General features: G+C 48.7%; 1 protein-coding gene across 4 annotated transcripts in view; it reads left to right on the top strand.

Annotated features, from left to right (window-relative positions):
• The window catches only part of LOC139555893 (kinesin-like protein KIF13B), a 73907-nt gene that overhangs the window by 40898 nt on the left and 8719 nt on the right, over positions 1 to 24290 (top strand). For all 4 annotated transcript variants that reach the window (XM_071369257.1, XM_071369255.1, XM_071369256.1 and 1 more), the window contains exons 25-37: positions 2064 to 2221; positions 4885 to 5017; positions 7681 to 7830; positions 9882 to 9981; positions 11088 to 11214; positions 11291 to 11346; positions 12959 to 13077; positions 14313 to 14489; positions 17502 to 17594; positions 18516 to 18674; positions 20319 to 20396; positions 23894 to 23953; positions 24140 to 24251. In XM_071369257.1, the coding sequence (XP_071225358.1) occupies positions 2064 to 2221; positions 4885 to 5017; positions 7681 to 7830; positions 9882 to 9981; positions 11088 to 11214; positions 11291 to 11346; positions 12959 to 13077; positions 14313 to 14489; positions 17502 to 17594; positions 18516 to 18674; positions 20319 to 20396; positions 23894 to 23953; positions 24140 to 24251 (1522 nt within the window). The remainder of the gene's footprint in view (positions 1 to 2063; positions 2222 to 4884; positions 5018 to 7680; positions 7831 to 9881; positions 9982 to 11087; positions 11215 to 11290; positions 11347 to 12958; positions 13078 to 14312; positions 14490 to 17501; positions 17595 to 18515; positions 18675 to 20318; positions 20397 to 23893; positions 23954 to 24139; positions 24252 to 24290) is intronic.

Raw genomic sequence — 24290 nt, 5'->3', positions numbered from 1 at the left:
AATTTCGACCGGCAGATCAGAAGCTTTAACTGTGAAAGGTGAGCGAAAAACTGAAAATTCTGTCTCAAGTTCACCAAATACCTGAAAACGTTTCTCAAACTCCCGCAGTAGTCCTGCAATTTTGTCTTTGTACCGTTTCATGTCCGCATCAGGTCTGGTCACACACACATCTCTCAGACAGGGGAAATGAGCAGGGTTGCCATTTGCCAGTTGCATCTCCCACAAAGTCAGCTTCAACTTAAATGCATGTATGTTGTCAGAAAACTGTGTGACAACTTTTTTGCGGCCTTGCAACATTTTGTTCAGATTGTTCAAGTGTTCAGTAATATCAACCAAGAATGCAAGGTCCCGTAGCCATTCCTGAGATTGTAATTCCAACACCGGTTTTCCTTTTTTCTCCATGAACTGTCCGATTTCCTCTCGTAGATCAAAGAAATGCCTCAGCACAGCGCCTCGGCTTAACCATCTCACTTCAGTGTGGTATGGCAGGCTGTGGGTAATGTTGCTGTCGCTGAGAAGTTTGTCAAACTGACGATGGTTCAGACCTCTGGACCGGATGAAATTTACAGTGCGAACAACCACCTCCATGACGTGGTCCATTTTCAGCGACTTGCAACACAATGCCTCCTGGTGCAAAATACAGTGAAATGTCCAGAAACGATCTCCTCCATTAAGGGCTTGAACTTTGTCTTTGAACTTTGTCGCGACACCTGCTTTCTTTCCGACCATGGATGGCGCGCCGTCTGTAGCCAGGCTGACAGCGCGGGACCAGTCCACTCCAACTCTGTCCAATGCAGCAACGACAGAGCCGAAAATGTCCACGGCTGTTGTGGTGTCCATCATTGGCACCAACTCAAGAAACTCTTCAGTAACAGTCAATGTCTCATCAACTCCTCGAATAAATATGGCCAGTTGGGCCACGTCTGTGATGTCAGTGCTCTCGTCAATTGCCACGGAAAATGCAATAAATGACTTGACTCTCTGTTTCAATTGACTGTCTAAATCTGCCGATAGTTCCGAAATCCTCTCTGCTATAGTATTCCTCGTCAGGCTAATATTGGCAAAAGCTTGTCGCTTCTCGGCACATACAAGTTCAGCCGCCTTCATCATGCATCGTTTAACAAAGTCACCGTCGGAATACGGCTTCGATGCTAATGCTATTTCGCTAGCAATTAGGTAGCTGGCTTTTACCGCTGCTTCACTGACTTCTCGGCTCTGGATGAAAGTTGACTGCTGTTTCCTCAGACCCGCCAGCAATTCGTTAATCTTATCTCTTCTCAGTTGTCCTTGCAAGCCGTCATATTTTTCGCTGTGATGAGTCTCGTAGTGGCGTCGAATATTATATTCCTTCAATACCGAAACTTGTTGCAAACACACCAAGCACGAAGGTTTTCCGTGCATCTCTGTAAATAAATAGGACGTGGTCCATTTTTCTTTGAAAATTCTACACTCCTTATCTACTTTTCTCCGTTTGGATAACGACATTTTGGCTAATGAGGTATTAAGGTATTAACAACGTCGTAACAAGCAGCAGATGGCGCATTGATACCGTCTGCTGTTTTCAGTCTGTCTCAGTGATGCAGCTTGTCTTCTACTCTGATGGAAAGAGTGCGCCCCTTAGCGGATAATCCATGAATTGCAGCGAATTAAAAATATTAATTCCATGTCTTTTATGCATTTTTTCCACTTTCAAATTATCCTGCGGGCCTGATCGAACCTCCTTGGGGGCCGGTTCCGGCCCGCGGGCCGTATGTTTGACACCCCTGCTCTAGACATTTTGTATGGCTCTTGTTCTGTGTATAATCAGACTTGCTAGGACAGACACACCAACTCAAAACCCGGAAACTTGCTGCTTGTTCTGTATTCTCCCTGATTCTGGGAATCCTACAACCATTATTTCTGGAAAAGCCAAACATTTTGGGAACTTTTCCAGAGCAAAGTGAGATGTGTGGCTCAGGAGCTGTGTTGGATCTCGTAATCTGACAGAATTTGAATGATTGTGTGTCCAGTGTTTGTCTCATGTGCCTTTTTTGTTGTGTGCTCCGTGTTGTGTTTGTTCCCAGGAGATGGAGGTGTGTGTGTCCGAGGAGTTTGTGGAGTTTTTGGCGGAAGGGGCAGTGGCCATCGAGGTGTTCGGACATAAACAGGTGAACCACCGCAGGAACCTGGCTCTCTGGGACCTGGGAGTCATTCAGGCCAAGACACGGACCCTCAGAGAGAGGTAGGCTGGCTGGGGGGAAGAGGGGTAGGCTGGGGGAAGAGGGGTAGGCTGGGGGAAGAGGGGTAGGCAGGCTGGCTGGGGGGAAGAGGGGTAGGCTGGGGGAAGAGGGGTAGGCAGGCTGGCTGGGGGGAAGAGGGACAGGCAGGCTGGCTGGGGGGAAGAGGGGCGGGCAGGCTGGCTGGGGGGAAGAGGGACAGGCAGGCTGGCTGGGGGAAGAGGGACAGGCAGGCTGGCTGGGGGAAGAGGGACGGGCAGGCTGGCTGGGGGGAAGAGGGGCGGGCAGGCTGGCTGGGGGGAAGAGGGGCGGGCAGGCTGGCTGGGGGGAAGAGGGGCGGGCAGGCTGGCTGGGGGAAGAGGGCGGGCAGGCTGGCTGGGGGAAGAGGGGCGGGCAGGCTGGCTGGGGGGAAGAGGGGCGGGCAGGCTGGCTGGGGGGAAGAGGGGCGGGCAGGCTGGCTGGGGGGAAGAGGGGCGGGCAGGCTGGCTGGGGGGAAGAGGGGCGGGCAGGCTGGCTGGGGGGAAGAGGGTAGGGCAGTTAGGAACCTGGCTTTATGGAACCTGGGAGTCATCAAAGCTAAGACACACACACTGAGAGAGAGGTATGCTGGTAGGGCCACGGGGTAGGCTGGTAGGGCCACGGGGTAGGCTGGTAGGGGTAGGCTGGTAGGGCACGGGGTAGGCTGGTAGGGGCTGCGGGGTAGGCTGGTAGGGGAACGGGGTAGGCTGGTAGGGGCAGCAGGGTTAGGTAGAGGGGTAGACTGGTAAGGGTAGGCTGATGGGGGTGAGCGGGGTAGGCTGATGAGGGTAGATGGGTAGGCTCGTGGGGGTAGAGGAGTAGGCTGGTTGGGGTAGAGGGGTAGGCTGGTTGGGGTAGAGGGGTGGGGCTAGAAGGGTGGAGGGGTGGAACTAGAAGGGTGGAGGGGTAGAGGGGTGGGGCTGGAGGGGTGGGGCTAGACGGGTGGAGGGGTGGGGCTAGACGGGTGGAGGGGTGGGGCTAGACGGGTGGAGGGGTGGGGCTGGAGGGGTGGGGCTAGACGGGTGGAGGGGTGGGGCTAGACGGGTAGAGGGGTGGGGCTAGACGGGTGGAGGGGTGGGGCTAGACGGGTGGAGGGGTGGGGCTAGACGGGTAGAGGGGTGGGGCTAGATGGGTGGAGGGGTGGGGCTAGACGGGTGGAGGGGTGGGGCTGGAGGGGTGGGGCTAGACGGGTGGAGGGGTGGGGCTAGAAGGGTGGAGGGGTGGGGCTAGAAGGGTAGAGGGGTGCGGCTAGAGGGGGAAGCTCAGAGAGGTACAGTATTCTGCCCTGGGGAGAGGGAAGGATGGGTGGGGCTAGAGGGGGAAGCTCAGAGAGGTACAGTATTCTGCCCTGGGGAGAGGGAAGGATGGGTGTTGTATCCAAAAAGGACATGTGGTTTGCAAACGGGATCACACAGAAAAATAATACATGAAGAAAATTCAACTGCTGAGTTGGTGTATAACCAGGTGGAGTCAGGTGACTGGAGATGTGGGTTGGTATATAACCAGGTGGAGTCAGGTGACTGGAGATGTGGGTTGGTATGTAACCAGGTGGAGTCAGGTGACTGGAGATGTGGGTTGGTATGTAACCAGGTGGAGTCAGGTGACAGGAGCTGTGGGTTGGTATGTAACCAGGTGGAGTCAGGTGACAGGAGCTGTGGGTTGGTATGTAACCAGGTGGAGTCAGGTGACTGGAGATGTGGGTTGGTATATAACCAGGTAGTCAGGTGACTGGTGCTGTGGGTTGGTATGTAACCAGGTGGAGTCAGGTGACTGGAGCTATGGGTTGGTATGTAACCAGGTGGAGTCAGGTGACTGGAGCTGTGGGTTGGTATGTAACCAGGTGGAGTCAGGTGACTGGAGCTGTGGGTTGGTGTATAACCAGGTGGAGTCAGGTGACTGGTGCTGTGGGTTGGTATATAACCAAGTGGAGTCAGGTGACTGGAGCTGTGGGTTGGTATGTAACCAGGTGGAGTCAGGTGACTGGAGCTGTGGGTTGGTATGTAACCAGGTGGAGTCAGGTGACTGGTGCTGTGGGTTGGTGTGTAACCAGGTGGAGTCAGGTGACTGGTGCTGTGGGTTGGTATGTAACCAGGTAGTCAGGTGACTGGAGCTGTGGGTTGGTATGTAACCAGGTGGAGTCAGGTGACTGGTGCTTTGGGTGGGTTGGTATGTAACCAGGTGGAGTCAGGTGACTGGTGCTTTGGGTTGGGTTGGTATGTAACCAGGTGGAGTCAGGTGACTGGAGCTGTGGGTTGGTGTGTAACCAGGTGGAGTCAGGTGACTGGAGCTGTGGGTTGGTGTGTAACCAGGTGGAGTCAGGTGACTGGAGCTGTGGGTTGGTGTATACTGACAAGACTGAGCTACTTATGTTGGAGCCAAATCACGGAGAGAGAATCTGGCCGTACAGTTTAGTTCGCGGGTAATAAAGATCAAACACCAGATAAAAAATCTAGGTGTTATTTTAGATTCTGAACTCAATTTTGAATCAAACATTAGGAATGTGATCAATGTGTCGTAAATGTTTTAGTTTTCTCCTGTGAAGCACATTGTGTTGTATTCCTTGTCTGAAATGTTCTGTATAAATAAAGCTTGATTTGATTACTGTCGTGATAACGTGTGTGTGTGTGTGTGTGTGTGTGTGTGTGACCAGGTGGAGTGAGGTGACTCGTAGACTGGAGCTGTGGGTGCAGGTGTTGGAGCTGAATGAAGCAGGAGAGTTCACCCCTGTAGAGGTCCTACCACCCAAGGACGTAGGCACTGGTGGCATCTTCCAACTCAGACAGGTAGGTCGTTTTCTGTGTGCAGTACACAGTGTGTTTTGGTGCCTCTTGGGAGTGTCTTATTTGTTTTATTTGATGTGAACGTCTGTGATCCTTGCAGGGCCAGTCTCTAACCTGAACCCTGTCTCCCCCTCCCCAGGGCCAGTCTCTAACCTGAACCCTGTCTCCCCCTCCCCAGGGCCAGTCTCTAACCTGAACCCTGTCTCCCCCTCCCCAGGGCCAGTCTCTAACCTGAACCCTGTCTCCCCCTCCCCAGGGCCAGTCTCTAACCTGAACCCTGTCTCTCCCTCCCCAGGGCCAGTCTCTAACCTGAACCCTGTCTCCTCCTCCCCAGGGCCAGTCTCTAACCTGAACCCTGTCTCCCCCTCCCCAGGGCCAGTCTCTAACCTGAACCCTGTCTCCCCCTCCCCAGGGCCAGTCTCTAACCTGAACCATGTCTCCCCCTCCCCAGGGCCAGTCTCTAACCTGAACCCTGTCTCCCCCTCCCCAGGGCCAGTCTCTAACCTGAACCCTGTCTCCACCTCCCCAGGGCCAGTCTCTAACCTGAACCCTGTCTCCCCCTCCCCAGGGCCAGTCTCTAACCTGAACCCTGTCTCCACCTCCCCAGGGCCAGTCTCTAACCTGAACCCTGTCTCTCACCTCCCCAGGGCCAGTCTCTAACCTGAACCCTGTCTCTCACCTCCCCAGGGCCAGTCTCTAACCTGAACCCTGTCTCTCCCTCCCCAGGGCCAGTCTCTAACCTGAACCCTGTCTCCCCCTCCCCAGGGCCAGTCTCTAACCTGAACCCTGTCTCTCCCTCCCCAGGGCCAGTCTCTAACCCGAACCCTGTCTCTCCCTCCCCAGGGCCAGTCTCTAACCTGAACCCTGTCTCCCCCTCCCCAGGGCCAGTCTCTAACCTGAACCCTGTCTCCCCCTCCCCAGGGCCAGTCTCTAACCTGAACCCTGTCTCCCTCCTCCCCAGGGCCAGTCTCTAATCTGTCTCTCCCTCCCCAGGGCCAGTCTCTAACCTGAACCCTGTCTCCCCCTCCCCAGGGCCAGTCTCTAACCTGAACCCTGTCTCCCCCTCCCCAGGGCCAGTCCCTAACCTGAACCCTGTCTCCCTCTCCCCGGGGCCAGTCTCTAACCTGAACCCTGTCTCCCCCTCCCCGGGGCCAGTCTCTAACCTGAATCCTGTCTCTCCCTCCCCAGGGCCAGTCTAACCTGAATCCTGTCTCCCCCTCCCCATGGCCAGTCTCTAACCTGAACCCTGTCTCTCCCTCCCCAGGACAAGTCTCTAACCTGAACCCTGTCTCCCCCTCCCCAGGACAAGTCTCTAACCTGAACCCTGTCTCCCCCTCCCCAGGGCCAGTCTCTAACCTGAACCCTGTCTCCCCCTCCCCAGGGCCAGTCTCTAACCTGAACCCTGTCTCTCCCTCCCCAGGGCCAGTCTCTAACCTGAACCCTGTCTCCCCCTCCCCAGGGCCAGTCTCTAACCTGAACCCTGTCTCTCCCTCCCCAGGACAAGTCTCTAACCTGAACCCTGTCTCCCCCTCCCCAGGGCCAGTCTCTAACCTGAACCCTGTCTCCCCCTCCCCAGGGCCAGTCTCTAACCTGAACCCTGTCTCCCCCTCCCCAGGGCCAGTCTCTAACCTGAACCCTGTCTCCCCCTCCCCAGGGCCAGTCTCTAACCTGAACCCTGTCTCAACCTCCCCAGGGCCAGTCTCTAACCTGAACCCTGTCTCCACCTCCCCAGGGCCAGTCTCTAACCTGAACCCTGTCTCCCCCTCCCCAGGGCCAGTCTCTAACCTGAACCCTGTCTCCACCTCCCCAGGGCCAGTCTCTAACCTGAACCCTGTCTCCACCTCCCCAGGGCCAGTCTCTAACCTGAACCCTGTCTCCCCCTCCCCAGGGCCAGTCTCTAACCTGAACCCTGTCTCCCCCTCCCCAGGGCCAGTCTCTAACCTGAACCCTGTCTCCCCCTCCCCAGGGCCAGTCTCTAACCTGAACCCTGTCTCTCCCTCCCCAGGGCCAGTCTCTAACCTGAACCCTGTCTCCCCCTCCCCAGGGCCAGTCTCTAACCTGAACCCTGTCTCTCCCTCCCCAGGGCCAGTCTCTAACCTGAACCCTGTCTCTCCCTCCCCAGGGCCAGTCTCTAACCTGAACCCTGTCTCCCCCTCCCCAGGGCCAGTCTCTAACCTGAACCCTGTCTCTCCCTCCCCAGGGCCAGTCTCTAACCTGAACCCTGTCTCCCCCTCCCCAGGGCCAGTCTCTAACCTGAACCCTGTCTCTCCCTCCCCAGGACAAGTCTCTAACCTGAACCCTGTCTCCCCCTCCCCAGGGCCAGTCTCTAACCTGAACCCTGTCTCCTCCTCCCCAGGGCCAGTCTCTAACCTGAACCCTGTCTCCTCCTCCCCAGGGCCAGTCTCTAACCTGAACCCTGCCTCCCCCTCCACAGGGCCAGTCTCTAACCTGAATCCTGTCTCCCCCTCCCCAGGGCCAGTCTCTAACCTGAACCCTGCCTCCCCCTCCACAGGGCCAGTCTCTAACCTGAACCCTGTCTCTCCCTCCCCAGGGCCAGTCTCTAACCTGAACCCTGTCTCCCTCCCCAGGGCCAGTCTCTAACCTGAACCCTGTCTCCCCCTCCCCAGGGCCAGTCTCTAACCTGAACCCTGTCTCTCCCTCCCCAGGGCCAGTCTCGTCGTGTTCAGGTGGAGGTCCGGTCCGTACAGGACTCGGGCACCATGCCTCTCATTGCCACAGACGTCCTCTCTGTTTCCATCGGCAACGTGGAGGTTCGGCAGGCCCGCCCTTCGGATGAGGACGTGGACAGCTATCAGGTAACACTGACTGGAATCAGTTTATGGTAGTCTGAGACATTGGGAGAATCTCAATTGTATTACCTTGACTCCTCGTGTCCTCACTCCTCTCCTCCTTCTCAAAGCCCATTGGGTTGAAAGGTCAGAGGTTCCTCCCCTCTGACCTTCTCATCCAAAGGGCTTTGAGAAGGAGGAGAGGAGTGAGGAAGGAATCAAGGAAATGCAGTTGAGATTCTCCCCGTGAGTTGAGTGAAGGAGGAGATTCTCCCCCGTGAGTTGAGTGAAGGAGGAGATTCTCCCCCGTGAGTTGAGTGAAGGAGGAGATTCTCCCCCGTGAGTTGAGGGGAGGAGGAGATTCTCCCCCATGAGTTGAGGGGAGGAGGAGATTCTCCCCCATGAGTTGAGGGGAGGAGGAGATTCTCCCCCATGAGTTGAGGGGAGGAGGAGATTCTCCCCATGAGTTGAGGGGAGGAGGAGATTCTCCCCGTGAGTTGAGGGGAGGAGGAGATTCTCCCCGTGAGTTGAGGGGAGGAGGAGATTCTCCCCGTGAGTTGAGTGAAGGAGGAGATTCTCCCCGTGAGTTGAGTGAAGGAGGAGATTCTCCCCCGTGAGTTGAGGGGAGGAGGAGATTCTCCCCCGTGAGTTGAGGGGAGGAGGAGATTCTCCCCCGTGAGTTGAGGGGAGGAGGAGATTCTCCCCCGTGAGTTGAGGGGAGGAGGAGATTCTCCCCCGTGAGTTGAGGGGAGGAGGAGATTCTCCCCGTGAGTTGAGGGGAGGAGGAGATTCTCCCCGTGAGTTGAGTGGAGGAGGAGATTCTCCCCCGTGAGTTGAGGGGAGGAGGAGATTCTCCCCCGTGAGTTGAGGGGAGGAGGAGATTCTCCCCCGTGAGTTGAGGGGAGGAGGAGATTCTCCCCCGTGAGTTGAGGGGAGGAGGAGATTCTCCCCCGTGAGTTGAGTGAAAGAGGAGATTCTCACCCGTGAGTTGAGTGAAAGAGGAGATTCTCCCCCGTGAGTTGAGGGGAGGAGGAGATTCTCCCCCGTGAGTTGAGTGAAGGAGGAGATTCTCCCCCGTGAGTTGAGTGAAGGAGGAGATTCTCCCCCGTGAGTTGAGTGAAGGAGGAGATTCTCCCCCGTGAGTTGAGTGAAAGAGGAGATTCTCCCCCGTGATTTGAGTGAAAGAGGAGATTCTCACCCGTGAGTTGAGTGAAGGAGGAGATTCTCCCCCGTGAGTTGAGTGAAGGAGGAGATTCTCCCCCGTGAGTTGAGGGGAGGAGGAGATTCTCCCCCGTGAGTTGAGTGAAGGAGGAGATTCTCCCCCGTGAGTTGAGGGGAGGAGGAGATTCTCCCCCGTGAGTTGAGGGGAGGAGGAGATTCTCCCCCGTGAGTTGAGGGGAGGAGGAGATTCTCCCCCGTGAGTTGAGGGGAGGAGGAGATTCTCCCCCGTGAGTTGAGGGGAGGAGGAGATTCTCCCCCGTGAGTTGAGTGGAGGAGGAGATTCTCCCCCGTGAGTTGAGGGAAGGAGGAGATTCTCCCCGTGAGTTGAGGGAAGGAGGAGATTCTCCCCCGTGAGTTGAGTGGAGGAGGAGATTCTCACCCGTGAGTTGAGTGAAGGAGGAGATTCTCACCCGTGAGTTGAGTGAGAGGAGATTCTCCCCGTGAGTTGAGGGGAGGAGGAGATTCTCCCCGTGAGTTGAGGGGAGGAGGAGATTCTCCCCGTGAGTTGAGGGGAGGAGGAGATTCTCCCCCGTGAGTTGAGTGAAGGAGGAGATTCTCCCCCGTGAGTTGAGTGAAGGAGGAGATTCTCCCCGTGAGTTGAGGGGAGGAGATTCTCCCCGTGAGTTGAGGGGAGGAGGAGATTCTCCCCGTGAGTTGAGGGGAGGAGGAGATTCTCCCCGTGAGTAGTCACAGGGGTTTTTTCAGTTGGGCACACCGTACCAAAACAGAAAATTTTGTTCTTATTGGACAAGATCAGATAGTACCCGGGCTGAGGTGTGAGTCTGTGTAGGAGAAGACACTCTAACTATATAGGAGGGATAGAGCTGAGGTGTGTGTGTGTGTGTGTGTGTGTGTAGGAAGTTGATCTGGAGAGGTTGAGGGACCAGTGGCTGACCACCCTCACTACGAGACAACAGTACCTGGACCAGCACCTGCAGAAGATGGTCCAAAAGCCCGGTCAGCCCTGACTAACACTCACACATTACACACAGAGCATATTGATGACCTCACGACACACATTACATTACACACAGTGTTGATGACCTCACGACACACATTACATTACACACAGAGCGTGTTGTTGACCTCCTCACGACACACATTACATTACACACAGAGCGTGTTGATGACCTCACGACACACATTACATTACACACAGTGTTGATGACCTCACGACACACATTACATTACACACAGAGCATATTGATGACCTCCTCACGACACACATTACACACAGAGCATATTGATGACCTCCTCACGACACACATTACACACAGAGCATATTGATGACCTCCTCACGACACACATTACACACAGAGCATATTGATGACCTCCTCACGACACACATTACACACAGAGCATATTGATGACCTCCTCACGACACACATTACATTACACACAGAGCGTGTTGTTGACCTCCTCACGACACACATTACATTACACACAGAGCGTGTTGATGACCTCACGACACACATTACATTACACACAGAGCGTGTTGTTGACCTCCTCACGACACACATTACATTACACACAGAGCGTGTTGATGACCTCACGACACACATTACATTACACACAGAGCGTGTTGTTGACCTCCTCACGACACACATTACATTACACACAGAGCGTGTTGATGACCTCACGACACACATTACATTACACACAGTGTTGATGACCTCACGACACACATTACATTATACACAGAGCATATTGATGACCTCCTCACGACACACATTACACACAGAGCATATTGATGACCTCCTCACGACACACATTACGCACAGAGCATATTGATGACCTCCTCACGACACACATTACACACAGAGCATATTGATGACCTCCTCACGACACACATTACACACAGAGCATATTGATGACCTCCTCACGACACACATTACACACAGAGCATATTGATGACCTCCTCACGACACACATTACACACAGAGCATATTGATGACCTGTACTCTGACAGTCAGATTCAAAGCCTCTGTCTGATTGCTCTCTTTGGAGCTTTCTGTTGAGCAGTTTGACAAGACTATAATCAGTGAATATGGTTGTGTGTGTAGATAAGTCAGAGGAGGACGTGGAGAGGGAGGCCCAGCTGTTAGAATGTCGTCTAACCCTGACAGAGGAACGTAACGCCGTCCTGGTACCTTCAGCTGGTAGCGGGATCCCTGGAGCCCCCGCTGAGAGGTAGAGGGTGTGGTGTGGTGTGGGGGGGGGGCTGTGAGCTCCCAGTGTTCTGATTGGTTAATTTCTCCTGTTCCAGAGTTCCTGTTCCTGGGATGGAGACTCACATTCCTGTCGTCTTCCTGGACCTTAGTGGTACGTTCTGCTATTTTCTCCTCTTCCCTCCTCTCTTTTCCTCTCTCCTTCACTCTTTCCCTTCTTTCACTCTCCCTTCTTCATGTTAGAAAAACTGATTGGCAGCATTTCAAGCCGTTAAGAAATAGATGTGCCTCCTCAATTAAGTAATGGATGTGCCTCCTCAATTAAGAAATGGATGTGCCTCCTCAATTAAGAAATGGGTGTGCCTCCTCAATTAAGAAATGGGTGTGCCTCCTCAATTAAGTAATGGGTGTGCCTCAATTAAGTAATGGATGTGCCTCCTCAATTAAGAAATGGGTGTGCCTCCTCAATTAAGAAATGGGTGTGCCTCCTCAATTAAGTAATGGATGTGCCTCCTCAATTAAGAAATGGGTGTGCCTCCTCAATTAAGAAATGGGTGTGCCTCCTCAATTAAGAAATGGGTGTGCCTCCTCAATTAAGAAATGGGTGTGCCTCCTCAATTAAGAAATGGATGTGCCTCCTCAATTAAGAAATGGGTGTGCCTCCTCAATTAAGAAAGCTAAATCAAGCTACTCTACTCTCTAATTTCTATCGGACTGCTGCTGATTCATCTACATTTTCTAAACTGTTTAATGAACTGGAGCATGGACATTCTTCTCCTTCCCTGCCTAAGACAGTCGTTAGACGCTGGCATCGTTACTGAAAGAAATGAGAAAGGGATGCTTTTAATAAGAATTTTATTTTGGCAGGCTTTTTATTTGAAAGAAACTGTGGTTTAATTGACTCTGGTCAGCCAGCCAGTCAACTGCCTGCCCCTCAATCAGACTCCAGTTGGCTCATTGGAAGATCAGTCAACTTCTAGTGAACATTTATTTTCATTTCAACAACTTTCTACTTGTGATGTGCGAGATGCCTTGCTTAAAAACGTATGTAAAAAAACAAAAATAAAATTGATATTTTTATGCTGCAGCTTCCTGTTCCCCTTGATTGCAGAGTCATTGACACACATTTTTAATCTAACGATTATTCCCAGAGTTTGGAAGGCGGCCCGTGTGCTCCCTCTCCACAAAGGTGACCCCCCCTCGTGCCGATTTAAATTAAAAAAATTAAAATATTTAGGTCGATCTTGAAATTGTTTTGTCTAGAAAAAAATGTTAGAATCATTTAATCAACTGTTAGCTTAGATCCCCCCCTACTGTAGCTATGAGATGTAAGTGTTCACCAGTCTGGTTGCAGGCCGGGTCATAGCAGCTCTGACTCCCTGTCTAAATAAAGACACATTGGTCTCAGCATTGACTCCCTGTCTAAATAAAGACACATTGGTCTCAGCATTGACTCCCTGTCTAAATAAAGACACCTTGGTCTCAGCATTGACTCCCTGTCTAAATAAAGACACATTGGTCTCAGCATTGACTCCCTGTCTAAATAAAGACACATTGGTCTCAGCATTGACTCCCTGTCTAAATAAAGACACATTGGTCTCAGCATTGACTCCCTGTCTAAATAAAGACACCTTGGTCTCAGCATTGACAGAATAAAGGTTAAATCAGAAGTATTTTGGCTTTGACTCTGAACCCCCTCCTCTCTCTCTCTGTCTCTCTCTGTCTCTCCCCCTCCCCCCCCCCCCCTCTCTCTCCCCCCCCTCCAGCTGATGATTTCCAGGACAACTTGTCTGCTCCGCTGGCTGGAGGTCTGGACGCCATGCTGAACCAGGAGGACGAGGATGAGTTCTTCGACCTGCACATCGTCAAACATTCCGATGGAGAGGTGAGCTAACGGTCTTAAAGACTCAAACTGGGGCTGAAACCGACTGAGGCTCTAACACCAGTAGTGATCTCCTGGTCCAAATCAACACCTAATCTTTTCTTTAGACACTTCTCATATATCTGAAAGGATCAGATGGGTAGAAACCGGTGCTACCGGCCCGGTGGACTCTCTGCCAAGCTGCTTACTCCTGTCAGACCCCTTTTTAAGGTCTATCCGAAGTAACTAGGGGACTAGATGTTGAACCAGGCATATATCATCCCCCTCCCCAGGGACTAGATGTTGAACCAGGCATATATCATCCCCCTCCCCAGGGACTAGATGTTGAACCAGGCATATATCATCCCCCTCCCCAGGGACTAAATGTTGAACCAGGCATATATCATCCCCCTCCCCAGGGACTAAATGTTGAACCAGGCATATATCATCCCCCTCCCCAGGGACTAGATGTTGAACCAGGCATATATCATCCCCCTCCCCAGGGACTAGATGTTGAACCAGGCATATATCATCCCCCTCCCCAGGGACTAGATGTTGAACCAGGCATATATCATCCCCCTCCCCAGGGACTAAATGTTGAACCAGGCATATATCATCCCCCTCCCCAGGGACTAGATGTTGAACCAGGCATATATCATCACCCTCCCCAGGGACTAGATGTTGAACCAGGCATATATCATCCCCCTCCCCAGGGACTAGATGTTGAACCAGGCATATATCATCCCCCTCCCCAGGGACTAGATGTTGAACCAGGCATATATCATCCCCCTCCCCAGGGACTAGATGTTGAACCAGGCATATATCATCCCCCTCCCCAGGGACTAGATGTTGAACCAGGCATATATCATCCCCCTCCCCAGGGACTAGATGTTGAACCAGGCATATATCATCCCCCTCCCCAGGGACTAGATGTTGAACCAGGCATATATCATCCCCCTCCCCAGGGACTAGATGTTGAACCAGGCATATATCATCCCCCTCCCCAGGGACTAGATGTTGAACCAGGCATATATCATCCCCCTCCCCAGGGACTAGATGTTGAACCAGGCATATATCATCCCCCTCCCCAGGGACTAGATGTTGAACCAGGCATATATCATCCCCCTCCCCAGGGACTAGATGTTGAACCAGGCATATATCATCCCCCTCCCCAGGGACTAGATGTTGAACCAGGCATATATCATCCCCCTCCCCAGGGACTAGATGTTGAACCAGGCATATATCATCCCCCTCCCCAGGTTGGTGCGGAGGCGTCTTGGGACTCTACGGTACATGACTGTCCCCAGTTGAGTCGCGGTGTGTCGGCTGACCTTCGAGTGTACCTGACAGTCAGGGTCGTAGTTCAGCTCTCACACCCTGCTAATATGCAGCTGGTCCTCAGAAAACGCATCTGTGTCAACCTAGCCGGACGACAGGTAGGAGTCACACACACACACTGGACAACAGGTCAGAAACATGCTCAGTAACTTGCTCCTGTATAATATATAACTATATATAACTTGTCCTGTATTATATATAACTATATATAACTTGTCCTGTATAATATATAACTATATATAACTTGGTCCTGTATAATATATAACTATATATAATTTGCTCCTGTATAATATACACTGCTCAAAAAAATAAAGGGAACACTTAAACAACACACTGTAACTCCAAGTCAATCACACTTCTGTGAAATCAAACTGTCCACTTAGGAAGCAACACTGATTGACAATAAATTTCACATGCTGTTGTGCAAATGGATTAGACAACAGGTGGAAATTATAGGCAATTAGCAAGACACCCCCAATAAAGGAGTGGTTCTGCAGGTGGTGACCACAGACCACTTCTCAGTTCCTATGCTTCCTGGCTGATGTTTTGGTCACTTTTGAATGCTGGCGGTGCTTTCACTCTAGTGGTAGCATGAGACGGAGTCTACAACCCACACAAGTGGCTCAGGTAGTGCAGCTCATCCAGGATGGCACATCAATGCACATCAATTCAATTCAATGGCACATCAATTCTTGCCACAGCGAGCTGTGGCAAGAAGGTTTGCTGTGTCTGTCAGCGTAGTGTCCAGAGCATGGAGGCGCTACCAGTAGACAGGCCAGTACATCAGGAGACGTGGAGGAGGCCGTAGGAGGGCAACAACCCAGCAGCAGGACCGCTACCTCCGCCTTTGTGCAAGGAGGAGCAGGAGGAGCACTGCCAGAGCCCTGCAAAATGACCTCCAGCAGGCCACAAATGTGCATGTGTCTGCTCAAAAGGTCAGAAACAGACTCCATGAGGGTGGTATGAGGGCCCGACGTCCACAGGTGGGGGTTGTGCTTACAGCCCAACACTGTGCAGGACGTTTGGCATTTGCCAGAGAACACCAAGATTGGCAAATATGCCACTGGCGCCCTGTGCTCTTCACAGATGAAAGCAGGTTCACACTGAGCACATGTGACAGACGTGACAGTCTGGAGACGCCGTGGAGAACGTTCTGCTGCCTGCAACATCCTCCAGTATGACCGGTTTGGCGGTGGGTCAGTCATGGTGTGGGGTGGCATTTCTTTGGGGGGCCGCACAGCCCTCCATGTGCTCGCCAGAGGTAGCCTGACTGCCATTAGGTACCGAGATGAGATCCTCAGACCCCTTGTGAGACCATATGCTGGTGCGGTTGGCCCTGGGTTCCTCCTAATGCAAGACAATGCTAGACCTCATGTGGCTGGAGTGTGTCATCAGTTCCTGCAAGAGGAAGGCATTGATGCTATGGACTGGCCCGCCCGTTCCCCAGACCTGAATCCAATTGAGCACGTCTGGGACATCATGTCTCGCTCCATGCACCAACGCCACATTGCACCACAGACTGTCCAGGAGTTGGCGGATGCTTTAGTCCAGGTCTGGGAGGAGATCCCTCAGGAGACCATCCGCCACCTCATCAGGAGCATGCCCAGGCGTTGTAGGGAGGTCATACAGGCACGTGGAGGCCACACACACTACTGAGCCTCATTTTGACTTGTTTTAAGGACATTACATCAAAGTTGGATCAGCCAGTAGTGTGGTTTTCCACTTTAATTTTGAGTGTGACTCCAAATCCAGACCTCCATGGGTTGATAAATTTGATTTCCATTGGTAATTTTTGTGTGATTTTGTTGTCAGCACATTCAACTATGTAAAGAAAAAAGTATTTAATAAGAATATTTCATTCATTCAGATCTAGGATGTGTTATTTTAGTGTTCCCTTTATTTTTTTGAGCAGTGTATAAATATATATAACTTGCTCCTGTATAATGCAGTTGTACATGTTTTAAGCATTAGTTTTTCGAATCTTCATTCATTTCTGGGCATAATAATTAATGAATAATTAGTATACAGTCTATACCAATGATGATTTGTATGATGTAACTTAATTGGGTATAGTTGGATGTTTATAGTTGGATGTTTATATTGTGGGTATAGGTGGATGTTTATATTGTGGGTATAGGTGGATGTTTACATCGTGGGTATAGGTGGATGTTTATATTGTGGGTATAGGTGGATGTTTATATTGTGGGTATAGGTGGATGTTTATATTGTGGGTATAGGTGGATGTTTACATCGTGGGTATAGGTGGATGTTTATATTGTGGGTATAGGTGGATGTTTATATTGTGGGTATAGGTGGATGTTTATATTGTGGGTATAGGTGGATGTTTACATCGTGGGTATAGGTGGATGTTTACATCGTGGGTATAGGTGGATGTTTACATCGTGGGTATAGGTGGATGTTTATATTGTGGGTATAGGTGGATGTTTATATTGTGGGTATAGGTGGATGTTTATATTGTGGGTATAGGTGGATGTTTACATCGTGGGTATAGGTGGATGTTTACATCGTGGGTATAGGTGGATGTTTATATCGTGGGTATAGGTGGATGTTTATATCGTGGGTATAGGTGGATGTTTATATTGTGGGTATAGGTGGATGTTTATATTGTGGGTATAGGTGGATGTTTATATCGTGGGTATAGGTGGATGTTTATATCGTGGGTATAGGTGGATGTTTATATTGTGGGTATAGGTGGATGTTTATATTGTGGGTATAGGTGGATGTTTATATTGTGGGTATAGGTGGATGTTTATATCGTGGGTATAGGTGGATGTTTATATCGTGGGTATAGGTGGATGTTTATATTGTGGGTATAGGTGGATGTTTATATTGTGGGTATAGGTGGATGTTTATATCGTGGGTATAGGTGGATGTTTATATTGTGGATGTTTATATTGTGGGTATAGGTGGATGTTTATATTGTGGATGTTTATATTGTGGTTATAGGTGGATGTTTACATCGTGGCTATAGTGGAGGTTTACATCGTGGGTATAGGTGGATGTTTATATTGTGGATGTTTATATTGTGGGTATAGGTGGATGTTTACATCGTGGCTATAGTGGAGGTTTATTTCATGGTTATGTACCAGGGTTGGGGTCAGAGTCTGATGAAGAGGATGTCTCATCGCAGCACCATCCCTGGCTGTGGAGTCACCTTCGAGATCGTCTCCAACATACCCGGGGTGAGAGAAACGCGGGTGTTTTGGTGCCAACACCCGTGAACTCATTTAATTTCAGTTACCTTTGTATACTGGGTAAAAAATCCCTTGAGGTTAAATACCTGTTTTTGGAGGGAGACATGGTAAAATTCAGCAGGAGAATACAGTAAAAAGTACATAATGTTTTGGTGCCAATGGTACCCAAACCCAGTTAGCTGAGGTCTGTTTTCATCATTTATGGCACATGTTGATGAGGTCACTGTGATATGGTCACTTTAAATGGGTGTCCAGAACTAACAGTTTTCATATAATCTTTTTTTGCTCTGACACATTATTGACACTGCATTATCTACGGTGCATTATCTATTAAACATGATTTCTGATACATTTTCTATGATACATTTTCTATGATACATTATCTTATTTGGGTAACTGCCAAAATAAAGGAAACACCAACATAAAGTGTCTTAATAGGGTGTTGGTCCACCACGAACCAGAACAGCTTCAATGCTACAAGTGTCTGGAAGTCTATTGGAATTCTATTACCCCATTCTTTCATCATTTTGGTGTTCTGTTGATTTCGGTGGAAAAACACAGTCTCAGACGCCTCTTCAGAATCTCCCATAAGATCTGGTGATTGAGACAAGCCATGGTATATGGTTTACATCGTTTTCATGCTCATCAAACCACTTGTGCACTTTGAATGGGGGCATTGTCATCCTATGGGGGCATAGCCATGATATCTCAAATAATGGCCTGCCAGGTATTATTATACATGACCCTAAGCATGATGGGATGTTAATTGCTTAATTAACTCAGGAACCACACCTTTGTGGAAGCACCTGCTTTCAATATACAGTTCTCTTTTGGTATCCCTCATTTCCTCCAAGTGTTTGCATTATTTTGGCAGTTACCTGTACATTATCGATGCTTCTCCTCCTCCAGGATGTCCAGGGTCCAGAGGACAGAGAGATGCTGGCCAGACTAGCAGCTAGTGTGGATGTTCAGGATGTCCAGTCAGCGGACAGTGAGGCGGCCATAGAGAAGTACCTCCGCAGTGTCCTGGCTGTGGAGAATATACTCACCCTGGACCGACTACGACAGGTAGACAGACCTCTCCTCAATAATACATACAGCCGTGGCCAAAAGTTTTGAGAATGACACAAATATTAATTTCCACAAAGTTTGCTGCTTCAGTGTCTTTAGATATTTTTGTCAGATGTTACTATGGAATACTGAAGTATAATTACAAGCATTTCATAAGTGTCAAAGGATTTTATTGACAATTACATGAAGGTGATGCAAAGAGTCAATATTTGCAGTGTTGACCCTTCTTTTTCAAGACCTTTGCAATCCGTCCTGGCATGCTGTCAATTAACTTCTGGGCCACATCCTGACTGATGGCAGCCCATTCTAGCATTATCAATGCTTGGAGTTTGTCAGAATTTGTGGGGTTTCGTTTGTCCACCCGCCTCTTGAGGATTGACCACAAGTTCTCAATGGGATTAAGGTCTGGGGTGTTTCCTGGCCATGGACCCAAAATATCAATGTTTTGTTCCCCGAGCCACTTAGTTTTCACTTTTGCCTTATGGCAAGGTGCTCCATCATGCTGGAAAAGGCATTGTTCGTCACCAAACTGTTCCTGGATGGTTGGGAGAAGTTGCTCTCAGAGGATGTGTTGGTACCATTCTTTATTCATGGCTGTGTTCTTAGGCAAAATTGTGAATGAGCCCACTCCCTTGGCTGAGAAGCAACCCTACACATGAATGGTCTCAGGATGCTTTCCTGTTGGCATGACACAGGACTGATGGTAGCGCTCACCTTGTCTTCTCCGGACAAGCTTTTTTCCGGATGCCCCAAACAATCGAAAGGGGATTCATCAGAGAAAATGACTTTACCCCAGTCCTCAGCAGTCCAATCCCTGTACCTTTTGCAGAATATCAGTTTGTCCCTGATGTTTTTCCTGGAGAGAAGTGGCTTCTTTGCTGCCCTTCTTGACACCAGGCCATCCTCCAAAAGTTTTCGCCTCACTGTGTGTGCAGATGCACTCACACCTGTCTGCTGCCATTCCTGGGCAAGCTCTGTACTGGTGGTGCCCCGATCCCGCAGCTGAATCAACTTTAGGAGACGGTCCTGGCGCTTGCTGGACTTTCTTGGGCGCCCTGAAGCCTTCTTCACAACAATTGAACCGCTCTCCTTGAAGTTCTTGATGATCTGATAAATGGTTTATTTAGGTGCAATCTTACTGGCAGCAATATCCTTGCCTGTGAAGCCCTTTTTGTGCAAAGCAATGATGACGGCACGTGTTTCCTTGCAGGTAACCATGGTTGACAGAGGAAGAACCATGATTCCAAGCACCACCCTCCTTTTGAAGCTTCCAGTCTGTTATTCAAATTCAATCAGCATGACAGAGTGATCTCCAGCCTTGTCCTCGTCAACACATACCTGTGTTAACGAGAGAATCACTGACATGTCAGCTGGTCCTTTTGTGGCAGGGCTGAAATGCAGTGGAAATGTTTTTTGGGGGGATTAAGTTCATTTGCATGGCAAAGAGGGACTTTGCAATTAATTACAATTCATCTGATCACACTTCATAACATTCTGAAGTATATGCAAATTGCCATCATACAAACTGAGGCAGCAGACTTTGTGAAAATTAATATTTGTGTCATTCTCAAAACTTTTGGCCACGATTGTACACTCACCTCTTACATAACATAAACCCTGTGTGTCTGTGTGTGTGTATAGGAAGTTGCAGTGAAGGAGCGGATGTCTGTCAAGACCAAGTCTCCCAGACGTGCTCTCAGCTCTCCTAATGTGAACCGGGTAAGAAATGAGATCACACGGTCTATCTACCTACACCTTAACCTTTCACGAGCCTCTACCCCGGGTCCGGGATCACCCCCCACCCCCCCCACACACTAATTAGCATAGCTAGCATAGCTTCAAAAGTAGATAGTAGCATCTAAATATCATTAAATCACAAGTCCAAGACACCAGATGAAAGATACAGATCTTGTGAATAAAGCCACCATTTCAGATTTTTAAAATGTTTTACAGGGAAGACAAAATATGTAAATCTATTAGCTAAACACGTTAGCAAAATACACCACTATTCTAACTCCATCAGTTTCTTACTCCTTCAGGTGCTATCACCAATTCGGCTCAACTAAGATATTGATAGCCAATAACCTATAAAAAAAAACATCAGATGACAGTCTGATAACATATTCATGGTATAGGATAGTTTTTGTTAGAAAAAAGTGCATATTTCAGGTAGAAATCACAGTTTACAATTGCACCGACCATCACAAATCCACTAGAATTACTAGATAGAGCAACGTGTATGACCAATTTACTCATCATAAAACATTTCATAAAAATAGACAAAGCATAGCAATGGAAAGACCCAGTTCTTGTGATTTCAGACCATATTTCAGATTTTCTAAGCGTTTTTCAGCGAAAACACAATAAATCGATAAGTTAGCATACTACATGTTCCAACGTTACCAGAGCATCGATTCCAGCCAAAGAGCGCTATAACGTAACCACCGCCAAAAGATATTAATTTTTTCACTAACCTTCTCAGAATTCTTCCGATGACACTCCTGTAACATCATTTTACAACATACATATACAGTTTGTTCGAAAAGGTGCATATTTAGCCATACAAAACCGTGGTTACACAATAAAAATACTAGGAAATCAAGCCTCAATATGTCTGACGTCATCTATCAGAGTGATCTAGTTTAATTGAAAGCTAATCATATACTTGACTAAAAAATACAGGGTAGACAGGAATCGAAAGACAAATTAGTTCTTAATGCAACCGCTGATTTACATTTTTAAAAGTATCCTTACTTTTCAATACAGGGTTCGCCAGGTGAAGCTATACCAAACAAAATGGCGAAATATGCGTTTAAAATATTTCGACAGAAACACGGTTTATCATATTAAATATTGCTTACTTTGAGCTGATCTTCCATCATATTCTTGGGCAATGTATCCTTTCTATGTTATAAACGTCTTTTGGTCGATAGATGTCCTCTGTCCTTCGAAATGTCCACCACCAACGACCGACACCCCGAAACGTTTCCAAAGCTAAAAAGGGCACGACAAATAAATTCCTCAAAATCGCACTAAACGGATATAAATTGCTATAAAACGGTTCAAATTAACTACATTATGATGTTTTTAACAACTATAACGACTGAAAACATGACCGGAGAAATATCACTCTCTAAAAAACGATTTGGAACGAGGCAAGTCCGATGGCCTTCACGCTTCAGGCGCACGATGAGAAAGGGGGGTCTCTGTACATTTTGGGCTTTTATAATGGCTGGGAATATCCCATCGAGTTCATTGAAAACGTGATGACGTACAGACACCCAGAGGAAGACGTAGGCAGTGTCGGTTTCTTCATAGCATTCACTGTCGCCTTAAAAACAGACCCCAGATCAGAGGTAAAAATTTCTGAAATCTGAACCCTGTCATGAAAAGTGCTGTAGAAATTGTTCTGTACCACTCAGAGACAAAATTTCAACTCCTATAGAAACTATAGACTGTTTTCTATCCAATAATAACAATAATATGCATATTGTACGATCAAGAATTTAGCACGAGGCAGTTTAATTTGGAGACACAAATATGCTAATGCGGAACAGCACCCCCTATAGTTGCAAGAAGTTAAGGCTTTAGCAAGCTACAGTTTGGCTGGTGCCTAGCCCATCTCGGCTAGCCGAACAGAACGAGTGTGCTCGCATACTCCCTTTTAATGGGTAGGAAAAAAACGACAATAGGACTGTTTGTCCATCTTGAGACGCCGTAGCCAGTATACACTTCCTCCAAAATAGTCTGAATGAATTTTCACTGAACAAAAATATGAACGCAACATGTAAAGACTGAACATCTAGTCAAATGGTTACCCAGACTATTTGCAGTGCTCTCCCCACCACCTCTTTACACCTGCTACTCTCTGTTGTCATCTGTGCATAGTCACTTTAATAACTCTACGTACATACTACCTCAAATAACCGGTGGCCCCGCACATTGACTCTGTACCGGTACCCCATGTGTATATAGTCTCGCTATTGTTATTTCAGTGCTGCTCTTTAATTACTTATTTTTTAAACTGCATTCTTGGTTACGGGCTCGTAAGTAAGCATTTACTGTAAGGTTTACACCTGTTGTATTCAGCATTTCACTGTAAGGTCTACACCTGTTGTATTCGGTGCATGTGACTAATAACATTTGATTTGATTTCATGAACTGAAATAAGAGCCGAGAAATGTTACGCACAAAAAGCTTATTTCTCTTCTCTGCCCAAATTAGTTTACATCCCTGTTAGTGAGTATTTCTCCTTTGCCAAGATAATCCATCCACCTGACAGGTGTGGCATATCAACAAGCTGATTAAACAGCATGATCATTACACAGGTGCACCTTGTGCTGGGGACAATAAAAGTGCAGTTTTGTCACACAACAATATGCCACAGATGAGGGAGTGTGCCGTTGGCATGCCGACTGCGGGAATGTCCACCAGAGGTGTTACCAGAGAATTCAATGTTCATTTCTCTTCCATAAGCCGCCTTATATATACCGTGACGAGATCCTGACGTCCATTTTATTTATTTTTATTTTTTAATTATCTGACCAACAGATGTATATCTGTATTGCCAGTCATGTGAAATCCATAAATTAGGGCCTGATGAATTTATGTAAATTGATTGATTTCCTCATATGAACTTTAACTCAGTAAAATAAATGAAATTGTTGCGTTTTATAATTTTTTTCTCCAGTATAAGATAACAAAAAATCTGTCAATAATTTTGACCTTTTTTCCGAATAGACCTTAGTCGTGCAATTTTACATCTAACTTAAATGTTTGGTGCAGTATTTTTCAAAGGAAAAAAATGTCCATGAAAACGAGTCGTCTCTCATTGAATGACAACAAATACTTTTTTGAAGAATCCCTACTGTTGACCAATCACCGACGATGGGGCTTAGACTTCGGCTCCGATTTAAAAACTCATGAAATCCAAAACGAACAAACGTCAAAAAAAATTGTCATATTATATGCACCAACTCTACCAAACTGTTTCATCTGGGAAGCATGAGGACGCATCTACTATCAGCCAGCTATTCCCATCATCTCAGTAACGTAATAACTTACTGCTTAGTAACTACTAGTTAACCTGTAAAGACTACAGTGTACCCTAAGACTTGCGCTAGCTCTCTAAACTAAGGCTTTAGCTCAGCAGGCTAACAGTCTTGTTTGAACCCCGCTCTGTCCCGCTAACCATCCTGGTCTCTACCCTCTTCTAGCTGTCAGGATCCTGGAGCAGACAGGACCTGTCCTCCAACCACAGGCTACATGACAACAAGGTGAGACGTCCCTAAACTAGGTTAATCTAGAAAATAGATCCCCCCAGTAACCATATCTCTACCAACCAGGGTTGGGATCAATTCCATGTCAATACCAGTCAGGAAGTACAATCAAATTCCAAATGATATATCTACCAACTATATATCACAAAAATGTTTCTACTGTTCCATCCCTGATATCCTCAGGGCTGGTCCGAGAGTCACCAGGACCTGTCAGTTGTTCCTCCCCCGTCCCACTCCAGACGTACCCTCCCCAGCTCCATTCTACCTCTGGGCCAGAACATCCTCCCTGACACTGGTGAGAACAACACAGTCCTCTAATATAACCTCAGGGCTA

Source organism: Salvelinus alpinus, chromosome 27, assembly GCF_045679555.1.
Source record: "Salvelinus alpinus chromosome 27, SLU_Salpinus.1, whole genome shotgun sequence".
NCBI classification, from domain to species: Eukaryota; Metazoa; Chordata; class Actinopteri; order Salmoniformes; family Salmonidae; genus Salvelinus; species Salvelinus alpinus.
The sequence above is the reverse complement of the archived record's forward strand: the minus strand, read 5'-3'. Positions and strand labels throughout refer to the sequence as shown.